General features: G+C 39.9%; 1 protein-coding gene across 2 annotated transcripts in view; it reads left to right on the top strand.

Moving 5' to 3' along the window:
- Positions 1-698: 698 nt before the first annotated feature.
- Positions 699-23,276, top strand: part of ATP2A2 (ATPase sarcoplasmic/endoplasmic reticulum Ca2+ transporting 2) — a 48,108-nt gene continuing 25,530 nt past the window's right edge. The window contains exons 1-5 of one of the 2 annotated variants that reach the window (XR_012631347.1): positions 699-1,580; positions 2,665-2,682; positions 2,777-2,859; positions 9,948-10,052; positions 13,064-13,202. Coding sequence is in view for 1 of the 2 variants with exons in the window: in XM_074887678.1 (XP_074743779.1) it covers positions 1,463-1,580; positions 2,665-2,682; positions 2,777-2,859; positions 9,948-10,052; positions 13,064-13,202 (463 nt within the window). In the remaining variant the exon portion in view is untranslated. The remainder of the gene's footprint in view (positions 1,581-2,664; positions 2,683-2,776; positions 2,860-9,947; positions 10,053-13,063; positions 13,203-23,276) is intronic. The other variant, XM_074887678.1, reaches the window with a different exon arrangement.

Here is a 23,276-nt window from a genome sequence, read left to right as displayed (position 1 = left end):
CGGTGCTGGCGAGGAGGGACACGGCCCTCACGCCTCTCTCTGGCGCGCTCATGGCTGGATGAGGCTCCTGTCGCGACAGAAGCGAGGGCAGCCCCACACTCACCCTTCGGCTGGATGAGGCTCCTGTCGCGACAGAAGTCAGGGCAGCTCCCACAGGCAGGCTGACATTCCTGTCACGACATGCGCCGGGGCAGCGCCGCGCCGAGCCGCCTGTCGCGACAGGGCGGGCGGCGGGCAGTTTCCCCTCAGCCGGCGCGCGCGCGCTGCCGCCCGGGCGAGCCCCGCTGCCCCTCAGCCACCGCCAGGCGCGGGTTGAGGCCGGGACAGCGGGCGGCCGCGGCGGTTCACGCCGGGGCAGGGAAACGGGGGGGCGGGAAAGCGGCCACCCCACCTGCGGGCCTCTCCCACTGCGGAGCGGAAGCGCCGCCGCCGCCGCCGCCGCCGCCGCATGAGGCCTGCATCACCCGCCTCCCCCGCCGCCGCCGCCGCCGCCTCCTCCGAGCCGAGGGCGGGCGGGCGGCCGCGCTGCGCAGGGGCCGCGCCAGGCGCCGCCGCCACCGCCTCAGGGCCGCGGGCGGGGCCGCGCCTTCCCCCCGCCCCGCACCGCGCGCCCCGCCAATGAGCGGCGTCCACATGCCGCGGCGGCGAGAGGGGCCCGGGCGGCCCGGCTGCCATAAGTTACATTAGAGCAGCCGCCGCCGGTGCGCGACCGGAGCGAGCGGGAGGCAGCGGCGGGGCCGGGCGAGCTCAAGCCGTGAGGGCGACAGCGGCCTGGGCCGGCGAGGGGAGGATCGCGCTGCTAGAGCGGGGGGGGGAGGGAGGGCGATTCCGACCCTTCCCGGCGGAGGCGAGGCGGACGGCGGGGCAACTGCGCCTTTTTCTCCCCCCCCGCCGCCTCTGGAGGCGAGCGGAGTGAGGCGTGCCGTTATCGCCCTCCGCGGGGGCGGCTCGGAGCCTGGGGAGGCGAACGGAGAGGCCGCTCGGCCAGCTGGACGCGGCCCGTCCCCGCGCAGGCACCCGCCGAGCCCCCCGCACGCCCTCCCGCGCCCCTCCGGCGACAGCGGCTCCGGAGGCCCGCGCCTCTCTCCTCCCTCAGCTGCCCGCCCGGGGCCGGGGGGCGCCTGAAGCCCCGCTCATCCCCGGCTCGGCTCCCTCGGAGGGCGTGTGGGGTGGGAGGGGGGCGGGGGCTTTTTTTTTTTTTCTTTTGGTCGGCTTTCCCTTTTTTTTTTTTTTTTAATTTTTAATTTTTTTTTTTCCTCCCCCTCTTGCCTCCTTCGGGAAGAGCGAGGCGCTGAGGTGGGCTCGGGGGTTCCTCTCTGTTGCGGGAGGGGGTCTATGGTGATAGCACGGGAGCGGTGGGGGAGACAGCGAGGGGCTGAGGAGGGGGCTCGCCGCCGCGCCCGCCGCCGCTGAGGAGGAGGAGGAAAAGGCGAGGCACCATTTGCTGCTCCCTGCCCCAGCCATGGAGAACGCGCACACAAAGACTGTGGAGGAAGTTTTGGCTTATTTCGGCGTCAACGAAAGCACCGGGCTCAGCTTGGAGCAAGTCAAGAAGCTGAAGGAGAAATGGGGCTCCAACGGTAGGTGAAGCGGCCCCACGCCGCCCGCCCCCTCCGCCGCGGGGATGCTGTCGCTGGCCCTCGTCGTCTTCCCCCCCCTGCTCCCTTTTCCACCCCTTTCTCTTCTTCGCTCATCCTTCTCGGGGCCCTGTTTCGAGGCCTAACGTGTGTGTATTTGCAAAGCCGGCATCTCTTACAGGACCCGGAATAGGAGCGAGGGAGAGAAGATGGCTGACTTGAACTCCACCTCGTGGGTTTCTTTCATACCCCAAGCTCACAGGGCTGCTTTGGGAAGGAGGATGTCACCTCCGTTTCCTTTCACCTTAAGGGTGGGAAATCTTCTTCTATTCTGAAATGAAGCGCTGTGGGTTGTTTTTCTTTTTTTTTTGTCCGTCTTGACCTTCATTTTTCCCTGCTTTTCAGTGCCTTTCTGTCCCTTATTTTACATTCTTCTCTCGAGTTGGGGCACAGAATTCAGCCGATAAGGTGTTTCTTTTTTTTAATCCTTATTGCTTGGCCTTCCTAGCCCCTTTTGAACTCCCGTGCCGTTGTGTAAAAATGAAAAGCTATGAGAAGATTATACGGTGGTGTTTTTTTAGCTTTAACACTGCTTTTGTGCCTCTTGAATTACTAAATCCAGTTGCGGGGAAATGAAAAGGAGAGCAGAAATAAGAAAATATCCTTAAAATGGAGGAAAGAATTTGAAATATTTTGAACCAAGTTTGGTGGTTTGGTTTTTTTAAGTGAATGTGAAGGAAAATCTTTGTCAGAAAGCGTTTGAAAAGCATTTTGAGCCTTTGACCCTTTGTGTGCAGCAGCAGCAGAAGTCCCACAGCTGGCTGGAGTGATGACTTGGCTGAATTATAACCCTTAGCACATTCCGGCTAACCTGTATGTGTCTTAAAATGCAAAACTATCGGGCCTATTCAGATGCTCTGATGAAAAGAGCCACCTTAACAGGGCTTTCCGTATGTCTGTCAAATCCAACCCAGTTGAGTGTGCAATTCAGGAACAGTATCTGGTGGATGCCTTACAATGCGCTAATGTGTTTCTTCAATGATTTCTTTTCTTTGACATGCTTCCCGGAAAAATCTTCCGCTGACAGAGTTACCGGCTGAGGAAGGTAAGCATGTCCATCAAATCTTCTGCTAATTCTTGTTGATAATTCATCTTCTTTTTAAATGTACATAACTAAATGACTTTGTTACATATTGCAGGAAAAACCTTACTCGAGCTTGTGATTGAACAATTTGAAGACTTACTAGTTAGAATTTTGTTGCTGGCAGCTTGCATATCTTTTGTAAGTATTTCTTTTTTTTTTTATTCCGTAGGCTTCTGTATCGCCAAATGACAGATGTTCCAGTGTATAGGAACTGTACATACTGCAATTGTTTTTCTCAAAAGCTAGAAGTATAAGATGCAAAGTAAATCGCTGTCGTTTAAATTAGTTGTCTTCTGAAGAGGTTTCTATATGCTAGAGAACAAAATTTCACGGAATCTTTCATTGCATGAGTCATAAGTACGTAACTACACTAGACAAGTATTTTTTAAAGTGCTGCTCATTCAGCCCAGTTTGCTTATTTGAGGTGGGATTTCCCAATGCTTTTGTTGGCTTTGAAGACTAACCTTGAGTAAGTGTTTAACTAGACATTCTTCTTGCCTTTGAGTTAATCGTTATCAAGCTCAATGTATAATCATTGGAAGACATTTTTGGATGCAATGCAGACTGTAAATAGAATTTACATGGCGAATATTCCAGTTGCCTTCCCTTCCTGATAATAGCAAGGTGACAGTTGTTGCTTTTGACAGTGACAAGAATGATGACGGCTGTGATGGCACCATTGTTGACCAAATTTGGTAACTGACCTTTGGATAGTCTAGTCATTAAATGGACATCTTGCTTTGCATATAGGATTAAAACAATGAGAACACTTTAAACTTAATTTTTTTTTTTAAAAGCATGTTTAGGCATTTTTACTTAATGTGTGTAAAGGGTATGTACTTGCTGGAAAACTGAGCAAAGGCTAAGTATAGAAGAAAGATGAAGGCTGTATGTCTTGAGGAGCCGGACAACAGAAAAAAAAGTGTGCAGAATATTAAATTGTTTAGGTAGGAGTAAAAGTTTATAGTAGACTTTGCCCTGGAGTTGTAATTAACTACTTTAAAAAAAAAAAAAAATTAAATGCTGCAGCTCTTGGGGGGGAGTGGAAATTGTGGTGACTCTTTAGCTAAGGGCAGCTAATTAGGATGGCCAGAGGAGAATGTGCTCTGAAGCTGTTCTGTTTGATGGGGGAAGGGTTGCCCTGTTGTGGCTGCTGCAATATATACTGTGTTGCTGATCCTCCACCAAGAGAGGCTTCAGCTAGCCCCACACTGACCCTGTTCAAAGTGCTCTGGGTTTTGGTATGCATATGCCCTTACCAGCTGAGCAGTGATTGGCGGCATTGATCTTGACCACAGAGACAAATGTGCTTTACTCTTCTACTTCCTCAGGAGAAAATCAGGCTGGCTATAGAAAATTGAATAAACAGGTCATTCAGAAGCTTTTTTTCCCCTCTTCTTTCCCATTTTCCCCTCCCAGAGGGTGAGAAGGGGATGTATTTTTGTTCCTGGAAAGTCAGGAGTGTTTCTCTCATCTCATGAGATAAACGGCAGTACAGAAGTTTGTTAACCTTTCATGTCAACGTACATGATTTATTTTTATTGTAACCAAATAAGTGAAAAATCAAATTCACCAAACTTTAAGGTTCATTGTATATCTAAGTATGATGCCAGACTGACAGGAGGTCATAGAACATACACTGCCAAGCCTTCTTTGAAAACTTGATTAGTAACTGGATTCAGTTTCTTTTTTCAGTATGCTTAATTTTCCTATCTAATTAAGAGGAGACGGTAGTCTAATGGAGTGTGGGATAGATCTGGGTTCTCTGTTTCTGTGCATCTGTCATGGTATGTGACCTTGGGCTACTGCTCTGCTTTTTCTGTCTCCTATTTAAGTTATGGATACCCACTATAAATTGATGTTAGTAGTAAAGATTTTATCTTTTTGATGAAATATAAAAGAAAAAAAATATAATTTTGGTACTTTAAAAGCACTTCCCCTTTGTGTTTGTTTCTGGCTTTTTTTGTTGCTCAGAAGGTGATCATCTGTTGTCTGTTTTTCTTAGGTTTTAACACTTTTTTTTTTGTGATGAAAGCATATTAGAGGCTTTTGTAGCAACTGTAAAGAACTGTTGAGTATGTTGATGTAAAGACTGTATTGCTGCAAAAATTGGATGTAATTAACATCACCTAAATTCTGGTGTTCTTTACCAGCTGTACAATGTCAATTTAAAAAAAAAAATATTGGAGATTCAGGTATGAGAGAGAGGATCTCGAGGTATATAGATAATTCTGTGTCATGGAAGCTTTTCTGGTGATTGTGTTGTGATCATAAATCATATTAGGTTCTTACTGTTATGACTGACTGCACAGAAACAGCCACCTTTAACATTGAGATCTGCATTAGATTTTTGTGCAGAAACATCCCCTTTTGCATACAGTATAAACTTCTGTGTTCAGAGTGCCTTTTGTGTCCTCTACTCCCACACCTCCTGTCAGGTATGTGTCAGTAAAATAAATCAGACTAACAGCTGAATCTGTGTCACCCTAGCTGATTGTGGGGGTCATATGCTGCCTGGTTTTTGGCTGTAGATACTATGTCCTACATTCCGAGTTGGAATTGCTGTTACAGATGTGCCTAGTTAGTAAAAGCCTTAAGTATGACTTTTAAAGAGAAACCATAGAACTAATTTCTGATGGTGAGTAAATGGATCTACGTATGGGCTTGGACCATGTCTTGGTGTTCTGTTAAATGTGTGAAGCCTATGCAGAAATAAACTTGTAGAGTGTATCTCAGCAGTTCAGGGGCCTTCACAGCCTGACTTCTAGGTGCAAGTAAGAGGATCTTTAATTTTCCATGAACTAGTGCTTTTAATTCTTGCTAATTGTGTAACATGTACACAGATCTACAGTACTTACATAAAAGAACATCTTGCTTTGCTGTATAATGACTGTGACAAGTTGCAAGACGTTAACTGTACATCTGACGTAGAATAATTCTTTGTTAAAGTATATAGGCTTTAATCAGTGATGTATGCTTAACTATGCAGTCTTATCTTTGCATCACACTTAATAGTGAATTTTCTTCTACAAGATGCAGCACAGACTATAAACTCTACCAAAATCTAACTATTAATACAGCATCCTAAGAGCACTTCCTGCCCGCCCCCCCTTATTTCTTTGATTCCTAAGCTGCCTTAGAAGTGAATGTTCTGAGAATGTTTTCTAATAGCAGATATCCATGTTTGGATTAATATATTGTGATTTAGTCCAGAGATGATTGTAGCCTGTAAATTACCATGAGTATAACCTAATCTGTGTTAAATGGTGAGCAAAGTTACTCTTGGAGGAAATAAGATGTGCCAGTAAAAAATGTTGCAGGCTTTGCCCTGAAATCACTCCAAAAGGTACCTGTTAAGGTCAGTAGCAATGAGTATGTGGTACAAGATAAGGATTGCTGTAGAACACTACACCGACATGCTTTTAGCTAAACTTGGATTACTCAATAGCACCTGAGATACCAACTGATGGGTAGGGGTGATAAAAGCGTGAGAAGTAATTGTGGTTCCATTTTACTTTGTAGAAATTAAACTGTGAGTGCTATATATCTTTTTTTCTCCCCCTTATAGCTACACTAAACACAGGAATGCGTTTATTTTCAGAAATAGAGAGTGGCGTATCTGATGGGTGCTTACTATCTGCTAACCCAGTAAAATTCTTACTTTTGTACTTATATGTGTGGTCAAGATCTTTGGTTTTTCGGTTTGGGTTTTTTTCTGCTCTCTCCTTGGGTAGCAAACAAAAATCTCTACTGAATAATGGAACGAAAATTGGAGTTTTTTCTGTAGTGTTTCCTGGTGTTCAGTATAACTGACATGGAACAAGTGTATCGGGACTACTGAAATAGTTTGCATCTGCTTAATTTTTATTGAAAAGAAAAATCACTAAAAGAAGGTTTTCTGAGAGTACTCTGTCCAAAATACACTAAATCTTAATTCCCAGTATCCTGTGAGAAGAAAGCTCTCTTAAAGGCAGTCCATAGTTTTACATGACCTTCTTTAATTAGTTCAGGCTTCTTTTTGTTAGGATGAGATCTTACTCTCCCAGTTTGCTTCTAAGTTTCCATTGTTGAAATGAAAAACAAACAAAAAACCTTGTTAGGTTGCTGACAACAAACTGTTTGCTTTCCCTCTGTTAGTGGTAAGCAGGTATAGCCTGCTGGGCAACAGAATTCTAGCTTGAAACTTCCATTCTTTAATTCTGCTTTTGTTACTTAATGATAGTCATCTGAAACAACTTGCCTCCGTAATTTACCTGACAATTCGGAGATATTTAATTTGTAGAAATGCAAAAAGCTGTAAGGACTCTTCTGTTCTTCTGGCTGTTTTCATCAGTAGTCACCTCATTGCTGGCTGATTTCTGCATTGTACATCTGCCCCCTTTTTACAAATAACCATGAAAACTAAGTGCTATTTGCCTGTCATTGTGTTTTTTTTGGCTTAGTGTCCTGCAGGTCCACCCCATTACGCTTTGATCAAAGTAGACTTCTGCAAGCCATAGCTCTAGCAGCCCTAAAGCAAATATGCTGAATGAAAGTTGTCCTTTAAGCTGCTTATGTTGATGATATGGGACTTCTATGTCTTGCTATTGCTTTCCCTTATGTTTTCAGACTTGCATTTCTCTTGAGCAATTTTTTTTTTTTTTTCCCCCCTCTTTTAAGCTTCTTAAATACATGTTAACTTTACTTGACCGTACTGCCTGAACAGTACGTTGGAGATCAGTGACCTGGAAATTAAGCTGTTCTACATGTGAGTCTTAAAGTGATTAGGGCTGAAATATGGTGGGACCCTTCTGAGTAGTAGTCAATAAAAGATGTCTCATTGTAAACCTCTCCAGGATTTTAAAAGTGTGGAAACTTTTCTAGTGGAAACTTTTTGACAAGGACTCAATGCCTTGGACAAGAATTGTCTAGTCTCTACCAGGCTTCAGCATATGATCTGTTGTTACTAAAACCCCTTAGTTAAATACTTGTATTCCTTGTTCTACTTTCTCTTCAGTTTTTACTGTGGGTTTTCTTTTACTTCAGGCTACTATCAAATAATAAACCTGATCTGTTACAGCAATGTGTGGATCACAAGTATCCTAAATGGAGTGTTAATACAGCTGCAGTCTGCTATAACAAAACCAAAAGCTCACAATGTATTCTGTTACTTACATGTCTGTATTTACTAAAACGTTCTAGAACTAGATCTTAGATCGTTCCACTATTAGTAATTATATGGAAACTTTTGGGGGGAGTAATGTGTGTTGCTGGCTTCCAGAATTAACTAGATAATTCATTTTAATCTGGTCAGATTGATAATTTTGCCTAAAAACCAACAGTGAAGATCTAAAACATCAGCTCTGTACTGTCAGGATCTCCAATCTGAATTCATCTGCTCTTTTTTGAAATAATGGCTTATTGAAAGAAAAGATCCCTTGAAAATTTAATTTTGGTTCTCCTTGACATACTTGCATCTTGCTGTCCCTGTAGCTACTTCCCTTACCTCTTAGAGTTGCAGGCTTTCCCAATGTTATTTTACAACACACGTGGTCTTCAATCTGAAAAGATTATGGTTTAGCATTGCGTAAAGCAGATGTTGGTTTTTCTTCGAGTTAACCTCGTAGGTGCCTGCTCTGTTAAAGAACATCACAAAATGATTGAATTTACTTGCTTTGTTGGAAGCAAAATGGGCTCTACAGAATTCCAATAAAGAAAGGAAGAAACATACTAAGCAGCTTCTCTAATGGCAGTGTGTGACCTTGTATATGCTAAGAAAACTGGAAATGCACTATTAGCCTTTTCTGTAGCTCTATGGGAGGCAACAGTGCTGGTGCAGAGTGAAAGCTGTCCATGTTAGAAGGGGTAATGCATGAAGTGAAGACTACAGAGTAGACTGTATGACTGCTCTAGCAGGTCAAACGGCAGAAGTTGTTACTGGGGATTGGAGATTAGTGGTGTGGGAGGAGGGAAGAAATTCCAAGAGGTAGAGAGCATAAGAGATCCTAACTAAATCTCTTCTCCAGAGGGATTACACAGACCCTCCAAGTGTTGCGTTGCCAGTTGGAACATTTCAGTGTTATTAATCATAACCTAGATCTTAGAAGTTTATCCTCTGTAATAAAAATTTGTTGTTGCATTGTATTTGCTTGACAGTCCGTTTTCTGCTTGAGGCTTTCATGCTGCTTCTCCTTCCTTTTAACATCCTGGAGTGTTTCACAATTGAGCAATAGCTCTGAGCAGCATGTTGGTGGAATTATGGCGCTTGCTTTAGTAACGGCTTGCTCGCTGCAGTCTTCTAGTGATTCAGAGTGCTGTTGCCTGACTACCAGCCCTAATTATCTCAACACGTTGTTCCTATTTACTGTCACTTTCCAGGCTTCCTGTTGCTCAACATGTTGACGAAAAAGCTCTTCCTCTCTGGTCATGTTAGCTTGACTTTTCTTCAGTAACTACAGAACTCTGCAGAGGCCCTGACACATCCCCATTCAAGTCAAGTGAATGGCAGAAGCCTAAAACTAGAGTGTAATTCTAAAGCAAATTAATTAAAATAAAATCTATGTGGAGCCTTTTATGCAAGTCCTCAATTTGATTTACTTTTTAAAATCCAGTTTTGAGTTTTATTAGCTACTCAGCTCAGAATTCAACTTCAGGTGTAACTATACAATTCACTTAGATGCTTCAATAAGACACTACTTGAACACTATTAAAAGACACTATTTAAATACAAGTAGTGTCTTATTTTTCATATCAACTCACGGAAGACTTGTAAAGCTGTTTTCAATTGTGTGTCTCAGTTATTGGTAAGGAACAATTAACTTGGTTAAAATTCAGATTCAGGCAAAGTTTTAGTGTTCTAAGGAGTCAAACTAATCTTCGTGCTGTTTTATACAGTAATGAAAAAAATTTTTGAACTTCACTGTTGTAGCTGTTGTCACAACTTCTGCTTTCGTTTGTGAAGCAAAAGTAGCAATATGTTTCCCAAATAAACAGCTTGCTCCTTTAAAAGAAGAGCAGCCCTGGAAATGAACTTTGTACTACTTTAGTAAAGATTCTTTTTCTCCTTTTCCATTGCATATTGCCAACTCATTCATGAACTGCAAAACTACACTGTGGAAGAGTGAGGGGTTTCCAAAATTGCTGAAGTCTAAGCAGTTGAACCTCAAGCTGAATCTTACTGGATCTTAAGTTTGCGAGGGATCTGTGTAAATCAGTTAGTAATTTAAATCGTTGTGTTTCTCTTACAGGTCCTGGCCTGGTTTGAAGAAGGTGAAGAAACAATCACAGCGTTTGTAGAGCCTTTTGTAATCTTACTTATATTAGTAGCCAATGCAATTGTGGGAGTGTGGCAGGTATGCAGATATTCTTACATCATCAAATCAGAAATGTTTTGGGTTTTTTTGGTTTAAGAGGAAGGACTGTACAGTGTATTGTCAGGTGCTTCATACAATGCAAGTAATATGTGTTGCTAACTTCAGATTTCTGAGAGTCAACATACCATAAAACTTCTGGAAAGAAAGTGTTGACTTAAAGGTAAAATGAAAGTGTTAGAAGTGTTGCCAAAAAGGCAAAGTGTCCATCAGTGTGTTTGGCCACACACTGGTGAACACATGAACTAGGCAGTCCAGAATGAAGGCCTGAATTCAGGAAATAAATCAAATCTTGCAAAGCTAAGAAACAAACAGTTGGATCAGCTTGCAAAAAAAAAAAAGTAGTTTTGTCCCAACTAAGGAGCAAAGGATGGAACTCTTGTAATCTAGTTTCTTGTCTGTTTCCTCTTGAGACAAATGCTATGTTTTAGTACTTTTATTAATACATTTAATAATGTATTAATTTTTTCTATTCAATTACCATATACTTACTAAGTGTACATCTAAAGACTGCATGTCTGTCAAAAGGCAGAAGTTTCTTCTGAAAACATCTAAATACCATGATACTTCTCCTACGTGATCAGCTGTGAGATTAATTACATGGCTTTTTATAAATCATGTCAGCAGTAATATCAGTAACATATTCTAACACTTCTTGAGATGCTAAAACAAAATTGTTCCTATAAATTTAGCTTACTAATTTGATCACTTCAGACAAGGCATGTTTTATTAGAAATGTTTTTCTGCAGATAAAAAGTACGCTAGGATTTTTAGAGCAATTTAAGTTCTTTGTAAGGTTGGTTTTGTTTGGTGTTTTTAAAGGGATATTGTTAGTGTGACATAATTACTTGCTATTTTAGCATGTTAGGTTTCACGCTTAAAAAAAAGAGCAAGCATGTCCAAAATAACAACAAAAATTAAAAGGAGGAGCCCTGGTAACAGGTTAAAACAAGTTAGAGAGGAGCCTACACACTGGAAGCCACCAGAAGTGACACTGAGTGACACTGCTGCACATTCCTGTGCTCTGCTTTGTGCTAGCCCAAGTAAGCTGGCTGAAGACTAACCATCAAAAAACTCAGTCTTTAGCAGTACCCAGCTTGCTGTGCAACCTCCAGAGCTGGTGTGGAGGGAGGAGGTAATGTCGATCGAGGGATGACAGTATTGCCCCCTTAAGTGTCATTTTCTATGCAAATCTTCATAAAGCAATTGTGCAATAATTAATCTTTAACTTGAAACTTTGAGTTACAATTCTGCACAGAGTAATTTTAAGCATGAAATGTAAGGTATCTGTATACTTGAGGGTTTTCTTGTGTAGTTGTATAACCTGTTGTAGGGAATAACCAATTTTTTCAGACATAATAGTGTGCAAAGAATACCTATATATGTATCTTTCTACATGCAGTGAACTTCATTGTGAAACAATTGCTGTACAGTTTAAATGACTCATTCCCTTATTTTAATGGGCATGGAAAATAAGTCACAGTACATAGTCTCCACCCATAAATGTATCTGTTTCTACAGGTACTAGATGTGAGCAACTGAGTCATTGCCTTAGCTCTGCCCTCCTCAGCCTTTCCTCTTGCATGTACTTTTCCCAAAGGGCCATCTGCTAATACTCCAGTGGTTGGCAAGACAATCTAACTACCATAACTTCAAGCAAACTGGGAACAAAAAGATACAGTCTGACACACTGAGCTAGCTGTCCTAGCTGAATCATGTTTAATTCTTTCTTATTTCTCCTTTTTGAAGGAAAAGTTCTGGTTAAGTGGGATTTAGACATTTGTGGTACTTTCTTTCGTACCTTTAAGGTTTTGCCTAATGTTAAGTCTTAGTTAATCCACAGAAAAGCAATATTGGCATTATTATGCTGAGGAGCAGGATTAATTTACGTAGTGGAATATGAGGCTAATATTAATTATAGGTTCATGGGTCTGTGCTGGTATCTCCGCACTGCCTGGCACTGAGCTGTGCTGTGTAAACATTAGGGCTTCAAGGTAGATTTGGTAATGCTGGTTTTCAGCTGCATTATGTGGAAGTACCTAGTACCTCAGCCTTTGATTTTTCTGCAGATTAGGTTTCTGCTTTGATGCATGCAGGAGGAAGCTGTTATTATCTGGAAAGGCTGGTATATATTTGAAGGGCAGGGATTCTAAAACCTATGTGCACCCTTAACCATTGTCTAGAACCATCAGGACTGTGGCGTTTGTACTTGTCAATAGGCTGGAAAATGGAAAATAAGTTACTTCTCCAAGAGCTAGAGAAGGAGTACTGATAAGTCGTTGATTTCTTATGTTGTCCTTTATCTAGGTGGCATCACAATGTTGATATTGATCTCTGGTAGTGCTTAGCTGAGAGAACTGCACTTGAGATAGGAAAGCTATTGTGCTACTCAGTGGAAATAAAAAGGTTGTCATGTGTGGGGATTCATCTAAGTTTGTGAACTGTTAAGAGATTCTGGGGAAGTTTCTAGTCTGCTTTAATTTCACTTTAGTGTGACTTGATTTGCTGAAATGAAGCTGATAATAGGCTGTTTGAACTTTTGTCTTAATTTGACCCTTGATTTCTATCAGTAAGCAAAATTCAGTAGTGCTAGCCCACTCCAGTCTGAGTCTAATCTGCTCCAGCTGGTAAGGTACAACTGAGACAAGATTATATCCATGAGTCTTAATTCTGCTTAGTGCTCTTTTTATGTCAAAAAGTATCCATGTGTTATAGAACTGTGTGGCCTCCCCATAACAAGAGTGGATATTCTTGATGGGAAATGCTGCAGGGTTTGAATAAAGAACTTCTAGGTTCTAAGTGCCCACTATATCTGAATTATGTTGTAATGATTTCCAGTCAGCAACCTCATAAGGGGAGGGGTCACATAACTTTCTGTATTAATGTAGCTGAGCTGAGTCAGTAGTATTTGTATGATAATGCATTTGAAAAAGCGGATCTGACATATTTTTCCTTGAGGGCTTTTAAAATTACACATTTTTGCTGCCTTTTAGGAAAGAAATGCTGAAAATGCTATTGAAGCTCTTAAAGAATATGAACCAGAAATGGGCAAAGTATATCGACAAGACCGAAAAAGTGTACAGAGGATTAAAGCAAGAGACATTGTCCCAGGTGATATTGTAGAAGTGGCAGGTAAGACCCATTTACATGTACATACATGTATTAGTATATTATTGTAAAATTGTTGTGGGGGCCTTGTCTTAATGATTTGAGGCCCTGGGGAGAGGTTTTCAAAGACGCCTGAGTATGTGCTTCACTTACGAACAATCTTGCTTCTGTTCATGTGTAATTACCTTAAATGTACATTTGCACTGAGGGGATTGTTTTTCAAATGGCCTCTTAGTTTAATTGGTAGGTCTAAAAGCAAAGCATCTTAATTGGAGTACAGGTTTTAACACTTGTCATGACTCAAATTTTATTTTCTAAAGTCTGCTTTCAGAGTGTCTTAACTTGCTTGTTTTATATCACAAAATACTCTTTTCCTTGCTTTTAAATGTGTTCAGTTTCCTTAGGTTCTGGAATGCAGAGATTTTTTTTTTTGTCATGCTCTGTTCTTTAAGAAAAGTAATTTCATCTGAAGGTTTTTCCAACTCTTGTAGTAGCAGTGCCTTTCAACTCCTCTTCACAAATGTCTTCCTCTGCCCTCTCAGCTAGTATGACTGGCATGTGACATCATTGTTTTCTCATCTTTCACAATTGCTTATTGCTGTACAGGAGACTACAAGTAGATAACTATACGCAGCAGAGCTTCCTATTTCTTCAGTCTAAGCATTTGAAGTACCAGTTTTAAGAGTGGTCTTCTGCATCAAGTTTCCTAAAAACTTAATTTGCCCTAAAAGGTTATCTTTATTTGAAAGGAGTGCAAGAACAGAAGTATCATGTACTTAAGCTAAAACTCCTTCATTTTGGTGCTAATGCCATACCAACAATTTTTTCTCTAAACTGGACTTGTCAGTGACTTTAATGTTTCCTCTTCCTTCCCAGATAGAACTAGGTAGTTCTTGTTAAGTGTCAGGAGTGATTGCGTACTCGTGTTTTGTAGGTCATTATCAACTGTTAACTGAGGGCTTGTTCCTTTGGGAACAATTCAGCGTGTACATCAAACTTGCTTTCCACTAGGGTCACTTTGCTTTTAGAGGTGGTAGCCGTCTCAAGAGGAGATAAATATATACCCTTAAACTTCACTATCCTCCTATTTTAATTAGCAGGCAGAGAGAGTATGCACTCAGAATGAAGTTGGTGTTGGCTGCCTGCCCAGCTTTCATTCCTTGAGAAACTTTAACATTCGCTGAGCCCTGTCTCAAGCCTCCGTTTTGTGCATAGGATGATTCAGCTGCATCAGCCCTTGGCTAGGGTAATTCAGAGCATGAATCTCGTGAAGATTGAAGCTAGTTTCCTCTTCGCATCTGTTGGTGAAGAACAAGTACAAATACAAAGTGCTGGTAGCTGAAATAAAGGGTGAATTATGATACCTTGTCACTTACTCTGCTGTTTTGACTCACTATTACTGCACTGTACAGTCAAATCTGAGTTCTGCAATGAGATTTTATTTCAGCAGCTGACGTTTTCTGCGTCCTTTTGAGGCAAACAGAACTGTATAAATTACAGATTCTGCAGTAGATGTCTAGTCTAAATCCTTATCCTGTTTTTAAATGTCAGCAATAGAATGGTAGTTTTGGAAGCAGTTTATATCATGGGAATACATTGGGGTTGTGTGTTTTGGTACTTTAAAGCAGTATTGGTAGAATTGCAAGTTGATGACTATGTATTTAGTTCTGGTTTGGGGTATCTCACTAAGGAAAAATGCTGGATTTTGCAGCTCTGCCAGGTGTCTAGAGCGCAGAAAATTTTCCGCTTGATTCTTTGCTATTTTGGAAGAGGTAGAGACTGCGTTTTCATCTTAACAGAAAAAGACAAAGCTAAATTTGTATGTGAAACACTTGGGCGATGTGTGAGCTTTTATGTACCTTGCTGTATATTGTCAGTATCAATAAAATCAATTACTTGTGCCATCTCTTTAAAAGGCTTGTGACTGAATAAGAGAAACGAATTGGAGCTAAACCACTGAGTAGCATACCTGTAACACTAGGCCGTCTTTAACCTAGTAGCATATTTTTCATAGGGTTGCTATTGCATTATTTAAAATCTGCTTCTAGAACAGTGATGGTCCAACATGTGTAGAACTAATTTATTTTTTTTTTGGAAGGATAGACTTAAAAACTACTATGCTCATGTAGAGAAACAAGAATTATCCAACTTCTATGACTGTTCTTTAAGACAGGTGGTCTAGCTGATTGATTGTCTGTAGAAGCTCGTGCTGGTTAAAGTACTTAAACTGGTGGGTGAAATAGTCCCGAGCTAGTCTTAAGCACTCATCATGTTGTTCTTATGTTGGCAAATAGAATCAACTGCAGCTTCAAGCGACACTAACTATGTGTAAGTCCTGTGGATGCTTAATACAGAAATAAGTGCTTCAGTGTGATATGAACTTTGATACTGAAACAATTAAATTCTAACTTGTAGATAAACAATGATGAAATTTTAATTGTAATCAAACTCAGAAAAGCTACTGAGCAAGTAGAGAAGAGCAATACACTATGTACCAGCGTTAGTGTCAAGACCTGGAGGTGAGACAGACTGTGTGCATGCCTGTGCCTCAAGTGTAAGAGTACTGCGATGGCCTTTGACATGGTGTTTGCAAAAAGATGACCATGTAGGGAAGTGACAGAGCACTTCATACTAGGATACATATCTGAGTTTAGAATTCTAGGCAAAGTGCCAGTGACATTTGTGTGTCCAGGCAAATATCTTTCAACCGAGTGGCATAAATAACCAGGTGATAGGTTTCTCCCCTATGCTGATACCTAATTTTGAACAACTTTTCTACAGGTCTTCCATTACAAAATAGTTGTTTTTAATGCTATAACAGCTTTGTTAATTTGAAGTAGCTATATGTGGGTCTGACACAGAGATAATTCTTCGTTGTAGGAATTAGCAGATTGGTATTGCAGTTCAGGGGAAGTGGGGGAATATATTTGCCTCTTTACATTGCAAGAGTTCCCTGAGAATAAGTAACATTGAACCATTACTTTCCAAAGTAATCTGGTATTTTCAGTAGTTTTGAACCCATTAAAGATAATCTGATCACCTTAGTGTAACCCAAAGACAATACAATAATGGTTTATACTATTACTTTTTATTCTGGCTCCTTAGGCTATTTGTAGAGTTTGACTGTGTTTGTTATATAGACTATTGAGTCTGCCTTGCGGCCTTCTAAAATAAAACTCCTGGAAGATATTTCTCTAATTGATCTGTCAAAGGAAATGGATGCTGGTTGATTTGACTAGAAGGAATAAGAGGAAACTGGAGGTCTGCATTGTCACCTTACAGTAAATATGGAGTAACCTGAATTAGATTATCCCTGACATGGTGGATAACCTACTGTCTTAGATGTCTCTCGGGGATCAGTGTGTGCACAGATACTGCAGAACACTTGATGAGCAATTACTGGTCCTTATGCCTGGTAGCTAACAAATGCAACATAAATGCTACACTAAAATTTTGCAGGTGTACTAGCAGACACCGTAGTCCATGTTTGCTCAGAGACTGTGCAGACATGAATTTCTTAACTGTATATGTTAGGAGGGCTTTCTTCCATGTCCAGCAGAGATGGTAGAAAAGATACTGTAGAATCAACAGGAACTCTCTGGGATGAAGTTGGGGTTACAGGTTTGGGATCTATACCTTAAACTTGCTTGCGGACTTCTGGTGGGCATAGTTCTCAGAACTGTGGTGTGTAAGGGTTACTGAGCTACACTGTTTGTTTCTTAGAATTGATGAACTGAAAAAAAAATCCAGATGCTGTCCTCAAATGGCTTTTCAGTTTGCCTGTCTTAAAAAGGATTATCGTGCTGCTATGAAAGCTTAAGTTTATTGGAGGATGCACTCTAAATTTCGAACTCGGGGTTATCTTAGTAGATGAAAGATGTCCTTTGTTTCAGCTGACAGGTTTTTTTGCCTTGGTTAAAGTAACATTTTAAAGAGAAACTTAAACCAACATGGCCTTAGTTCTTAGAAGTTTTGTATGAGGTCCAGTCTGACAAATTGGGATAAACTGGTTGCAAATCATTTAGTTTTAAAGAAGCACATTTGGGAACAGAAAGGAGCTTTGTTCATTTCCGTTGTATTTTCCTGTCTAAAACGTTCTATTTTAAATACTGCATATCTGACTTTCTGTAATTCAATAAATGAATGTTCATTAGTTGCAATCTGTAAATGACAAAACTGGAGTCACAGTAGTTCCTCTTTTCCCTGAAGTGCTGAATGATGGTTCTTGTGATCCATTATATCTCTTAAGTACTCAACTGCTTAAAAATATACACAGAGTTCCCAGAAGCTGTTGCTTATTAAATTAGTCTGTATTCCAGAAGACTTAGTTTTAAGTTTATACCTGGCATGAAGTATGCAAGAACTACTTTGAGACTTTTAATTCTAACTGCAGAGCACTTTAAGACTCTTCCTAAAGCATAGATGTCTTATAATTAAGGGAAGATAAGTTTTGTGGTGAGGAAGATTGGGAAGGAATATTAAGGTGAATTACATCAAACTCCAGTATGGTTATGAAGAGCTACAAGTTCTCCCCGATAGTATAAGCAACAAACATTGATGTTGCAGCAGATCTTACTCCAAAACATCTGGGTCCTTGTGCCTGTGTTCCTTTCCGAATAACTAGAATTGATTTTTTTAGACTCAGTGCTAGAGATGCAGGTTTACTTTTTTTGGAAAAATGTTCAGATTGGGAAAAAAAAATGAAAAGGATGGAGTAAGACTTAAGTCTAGATGGGTGATCTACTGGAGGCTATCTTAAAAGCATACTGCTGAGAGCATCTCTTGATATGGAAAAAAGCTGACTGCAATATTTTGGGCTTTTTTTCTTACCCTAGTGCAAATTGTTGAGTTTGGTTTTTAAAGATTAAGCACTTATTTTGCTTTTTCCATATTTTTTCGTGTTCAAAAAGCAGTATTTTATGGAAGTAAGAACAGTGGTTAATAAATACACATACAAGTAGTGCATAAATCCTGTGAGCTTCAGTGAGCATTTTGGCTGTCAAACTCTAACACATCAGAGGCAGTTTTGAGATAACCGGACGCAGTCCAAACTCCATTCCATACTCCACTGAAGTCTGGAGTTATGTGAAGTTCAAGTCAGGGCACAGCTAAACTTGTGTCACTTTCAACACACATTTGAAAACTTACAAAACACATCTCCCTTTTTTTTTTCCCCCCCAATTCTTGTAGCACTTTCCTCCTGAGTTGCCAGACTGTTAAGTAAAAATAGAGAAACTAATTCTGTTCTATTGTTTGAATTCAGAACATATCTGATGTTCTATACTCTGATTAGAACCGATACTACAGTGGGGCTTTATTATAAGCACAAATAGTACTGAACAAAATGCTTGAACATCAAGATAAGGTTCTGTTAACACGGTATCACCCTGGCAAAGCAAACATTTTTTTAAGGCTAAGGAAAAATTGTACTTGGAGCTGTGCTGCACTTTCAGAATTCTTACTGTTGTGTTACCCAAATGCAGCCTAACTTGGAAACAGGACTTCAGCTTTGGTGTGAAGATGTCATTGTTTTCTACCTGATCTGGCAAAAGTTGAAGCTTAACTTACTGATTTGTTCCTTCTGCTATTAGATATTTATATAGGCTGATCATAAGAGTTTTCAGTCTAGAAGAGAGTGCTATGAATAGATCCACTGATTAAAAGCTAAAGCTAGACAAATTCAGAGCAGAAATAAGTGCAGACTTACAGGCAGGGTACCTGTCCATTGGCACATCTTATTTAATGTTCTGGTGCCCTCTTCAGAGATGACAAGAAGTATGTTTTTACAGAAGGAGAAGAAATAAAATAGAAATATTTCAAGTCTTTATGTACTGTTTAATACAGTATATCAATTTTTCTAAATATAACCCTCAGTTCCAGCTTTAAAATATTTTAATCCCAGAAAGCTAAGCTTTTACTGTCTTTTTGCTTTTCATTTATAAGAATGCAATACCTGTAAGTCTTTTGTTTGAAATCTTTTTACCTTCTACCTCTAACAGTTCTTAGGTTAGGATAATTACACTTCTGTATATACTGCGCAGTAAGGCATGGATATTCCTGTCTGTTCAGAATGCAGAATGGCATATGAGAGAAGGCTAGTTCATGAACATTGTCTGATCTGTAGCATGCATCATAAATGCAAAGAATGAATGTATGCAAATGTAGTTTGTCATCTTGGAAGTAAAACAAATGCTGTTTCACTAGTATGGTTAAAACTTGAATGGACCAGTGCTATTACAATCTTTGTCTTGTTGGAAAATAAATCTATCTTACTGTTTTGGAGTGGAAACTCAGGTTTAAAATGTTTCATAGTCACTCTTGTAATTTTGACAATTTGACACTCTTGGCCTTGTATGAAAGTGTAGATGGACTCAGTAATCTTCCTGTTCTGTAGAACTTCTGATTTTAGGTAGCATTTTATTATACCCTCTTCAGGAAGTGTTAAATACTTAAAACCTGTTACTACGGAAGAAAAATTAAGTTTCTGATGGTCTAAGGAAATCAAACACAATAGGAAGACGAGATTGTATGCATGCAAGGGGGGAAGAGGAGCTAAGCTGAGCTCGTGTTAAGGAAGTTTTATATAAAAACCCAATTGTGCTACAACAGCTGTACTTCTAAATAGAAACAGTCCATTCTGTTCAGGTCTAATTTTTAACTATTACTGTCCCCCAGCAGAAACAATACTCAGTTCTGGTTGATCAAAGTACATAGCATCCCGTATGTGTTATTTTAAGCCTACTTATTTCAATTCTTAAACCTTAAGGTGATACCCATACTTCATAATAGGAAGTTTCAGTTGCCTCACTTTGTAAGTGAATATTCACACAGTGGTGTGTCCTCTAACTTAGAGGATAAAACTTTATTTTTGGGCAAGAGAGGGGACTTTGAAATAACTGAACTTTTAAAAGGCCGAAGATCTCATTAGGACACATGGTTTAAATAACTGTACCTGTAATATCTAGTGTTGAAACAGTTAAAGAAAATAGTTGCTAACTCTCAACGGTTTTTGACAAAAGAATTAATACTTAGTATTCAGTCCATGCATAGTGTATATTGAATCAGAGATGTTTTAATAGCAGTGTAGTAGGTTATATTTGCTGAATTTGATAGTATTTTTACCCTAGCCTGAAAGTAGAGCATCCTAATAAAGTGGGAGAAAGACCATAGTGTGTTAAAAATCAGAATACATGGAATGTGTCAACAATGAACCTTAATCTATTAAGACACTTAGAAGGGAGGAAAAGACACAGTTTTACACTTTGGGGTTTTTTTTGTCCTCCCTATTTGGTGTTTTATGGAAGTTGTTTTGGGGATGGTTTTACTCACTTTCAGAAACTGTTGTTTGTGTTCCCAAATTATTCAACTATATGTTAAAATAGTATCCCAGTTCTTTGGAATTTGCCTAAAAAAGTTACAAGATTGGACAGCAGTGGCAGAATAGTTTAGAGCTGTACTGATAATCTTTATTGCAAAAGTCCAGTTCCAACCCCAACCTGCTGATAGCAAATATAGGTTGACACTAGCTTTGGTTAATGATAAACATGAATAAGAAAGTGTTAGGTACGTGTTGTGTGTGAACAACTATTCCTACTTCTACAGGAAAAATTACTTTTGTTTACTGTGATCACTTAGATGACCTTTTTGAAAAGAGATCACTTTCTCTGCTAAGAAGATGAATTGTTCTTGTAACACACGAACATAAAAAGGAAGCAAAACTTTTCACTTTTTATAATGTACCTGTCTGTAAAGCTCCTCTTAGCAAGTCTTCAGTTGTGGGGGAGGGATTAGAGCAGTTAAGATTGCTGATACTGATGTTTAAAGTACACATTTAAAGTAGTAGTTCTGTTTTGAGGACTCTTGTATATCCTAGTGACTTTTGGGGTGTAAAGTTAATATTGTTTCCTGAGCAATATTAACTTTATTAATTGTCACCAACAATTTTGATTGGAAGATCTAGAATATCATTTGAGACTTGAAAGATAAGTACAGTCCTGTTGTAGTCTAAAGTTCTTTGTTGATACCCAGATGTAGCTAAAGGTATAACAGGGACTGAAATCCACAGAGCTTTAATAGTTTATTTTCCCTCCAGCTTCATTGTTCATAGAATATGTGCCCCATCACTTCTGCTCATCTTCCTGACTGCTTAATCCACAGGCTGATCTAGCCTGCAACATGCTAATAGTGTATTTTGGCTGTAGAGGTTTCCCAGTGAGTGTCTCAAACCATATTCTGACAGAATTCTGAAGTTTGTGTTTGGTATGATTGCTATCTTAGAAGCTGCTAAAGTGCAAGGGATATCAGTGCTCAAATGAAATACCGAAATGAGTTGATCATCTCAGTCTAGGACTTGGTCACCAACAAGTATTAAATTGGGACTAACATTCCTTAATACATTATATATTTGGAGTCGGTTTGGAGACTTGACTTGTTTTGTCTTTCAAGGTAACTTTGCAAATTGAGTAGAGTCGTCTGTATGCTGGTTTGTCCTTTAAAGACTTTTGTTCGTGAGGAAGCTCCTTCATGGGGAGCTTGCAAAAATTTCTGCAAGTGCACACCTGTTTTATTTGATGTGTTCTGTTGGTAAGTAGGGTTGCACTGTGCTTAAAATCGAACATATATGTAAGTGACTGTATGTATACAGTGGAAGTTGACCTATCACATTGGCACGACACTGGGAGGAGTAAGATAAAATGTGGGGAGCTTTGAACTTGAGAAGAAAGGCTAGTGTGCTAGGTATAATTGGCGGGAACCTTGGCAAGATAGCATTGCTCGTTACTTATAGGTAGCTGAAGAACCCAGTATTTTCAGATATTGTCTCTATTTTCAGTGAAAGCATATGGCTTGTTTAAAACAATTGACATAAATTTTAAATTCATATCACAACTAAATACTGCTCCAGTTTCTATCAAGAAGTGAAAATTGTAAATTGTCTGCTTCGGTATAGACTCATGCACAGTTAAATAAAATGGATTTTTTTTTTTTGACCCCCTTATAGGGACCAGATTGTTTTTAAACAGATTCCCTTATTGTGTGCTGAGGCTCAGTATTAAAATTCTAAAACAGTATTCTGTGTATGAATAAAAGGATTCTATGAATAAAGCTGTAATGATTTGAACCAAACCCTACTCTCGCCGTTCCAAGCAGCAGTCAGTTTTATAGTTAGAAGGGCTGTTTTAATCAGTAGTTAAGTATTTGACTGCACTATGCTTTAAGAAAATGTATCTGGGCAGTTTTGAAAGCAGCTTACTTGATTTCTTCAGAGCTGTTGTAGAAATCAAGTGACTATTTAGGTTTAAAAACTTTGGTTAAAATATCAGATGAAAATACTCCTGCAGCTGACTTGCTATTTTAGATGTAAAACTATGGGATTATATCCGTAGGCTGTAGCAGCTCTGTACTGAGCAACACAAATACATACTTACCTTCTAATTTCTTGTCGTCTTTCAAGCCTTGGGTAATACTTTCACTGGTTCTGTGGACTGAAATGTAATTGAATTTAAATAGCTGCCCCCCCCCCCCGCCCCCAACCAACCAACAAAAAACCCTCCCAGTTTTTTTCCTGTGTTAACAGTATATGGAAAAAAGCCTTCTACTGGTAGATGAGATCTGCACTAGACTGCTCACTAAAAATTTCCTGTGGGTTCCTATCTATCACAGGATGATTTCCTATTTATATTCAGTTTCAGTATGCTCATGAAAGTATATTCAAGACTATAAATGACTTAGTGTCATAGCGTTACTTTGCAAAGAGATGATTAAAATAATTCTGTAATTGACCCCAATGTACAGCTTTCCTGGCTGTAGGAAATGCCTTAAATATTTTACTGCAGCCTTCTCAAACTGAGATGGTGAGTGAATAATGTGTCTTATCTTAAATTGTTGAGATAAACTTAGAAAGCTGCAGTGTCATAATAAATTTAACACTTCAGTTCTGGTGATTCAGGCAATTGATAATGATAGTAGTAGTTTTCATGGAAATAGTGGTGCTTGAGTATCAATAGTCTCCTAGAGCGGGAGTCTCCTAGTACTTTAGACCTTGTGAATATTATGTCTGAGTTTGAACAACTTAGAGCTGTTCAGAAGAAGTAGGTTGGA

Source organism: Strix uralensis, chromosome 17 (genome assembly GCF_047716275.1).
Source record: "Strix uralensis isolate ZFMK-TIS-50842 chromosome 17, bStrUra1, whole genome shotgun sequence".
NCBI lineage: Eukaryota > Metazoa > Chordata > Aves > Strigiformes > Strigidae > Strix > Strix uralensis.
This window is presented reverse-complemented; position numbering and strand designations above follow the sequence as displayed.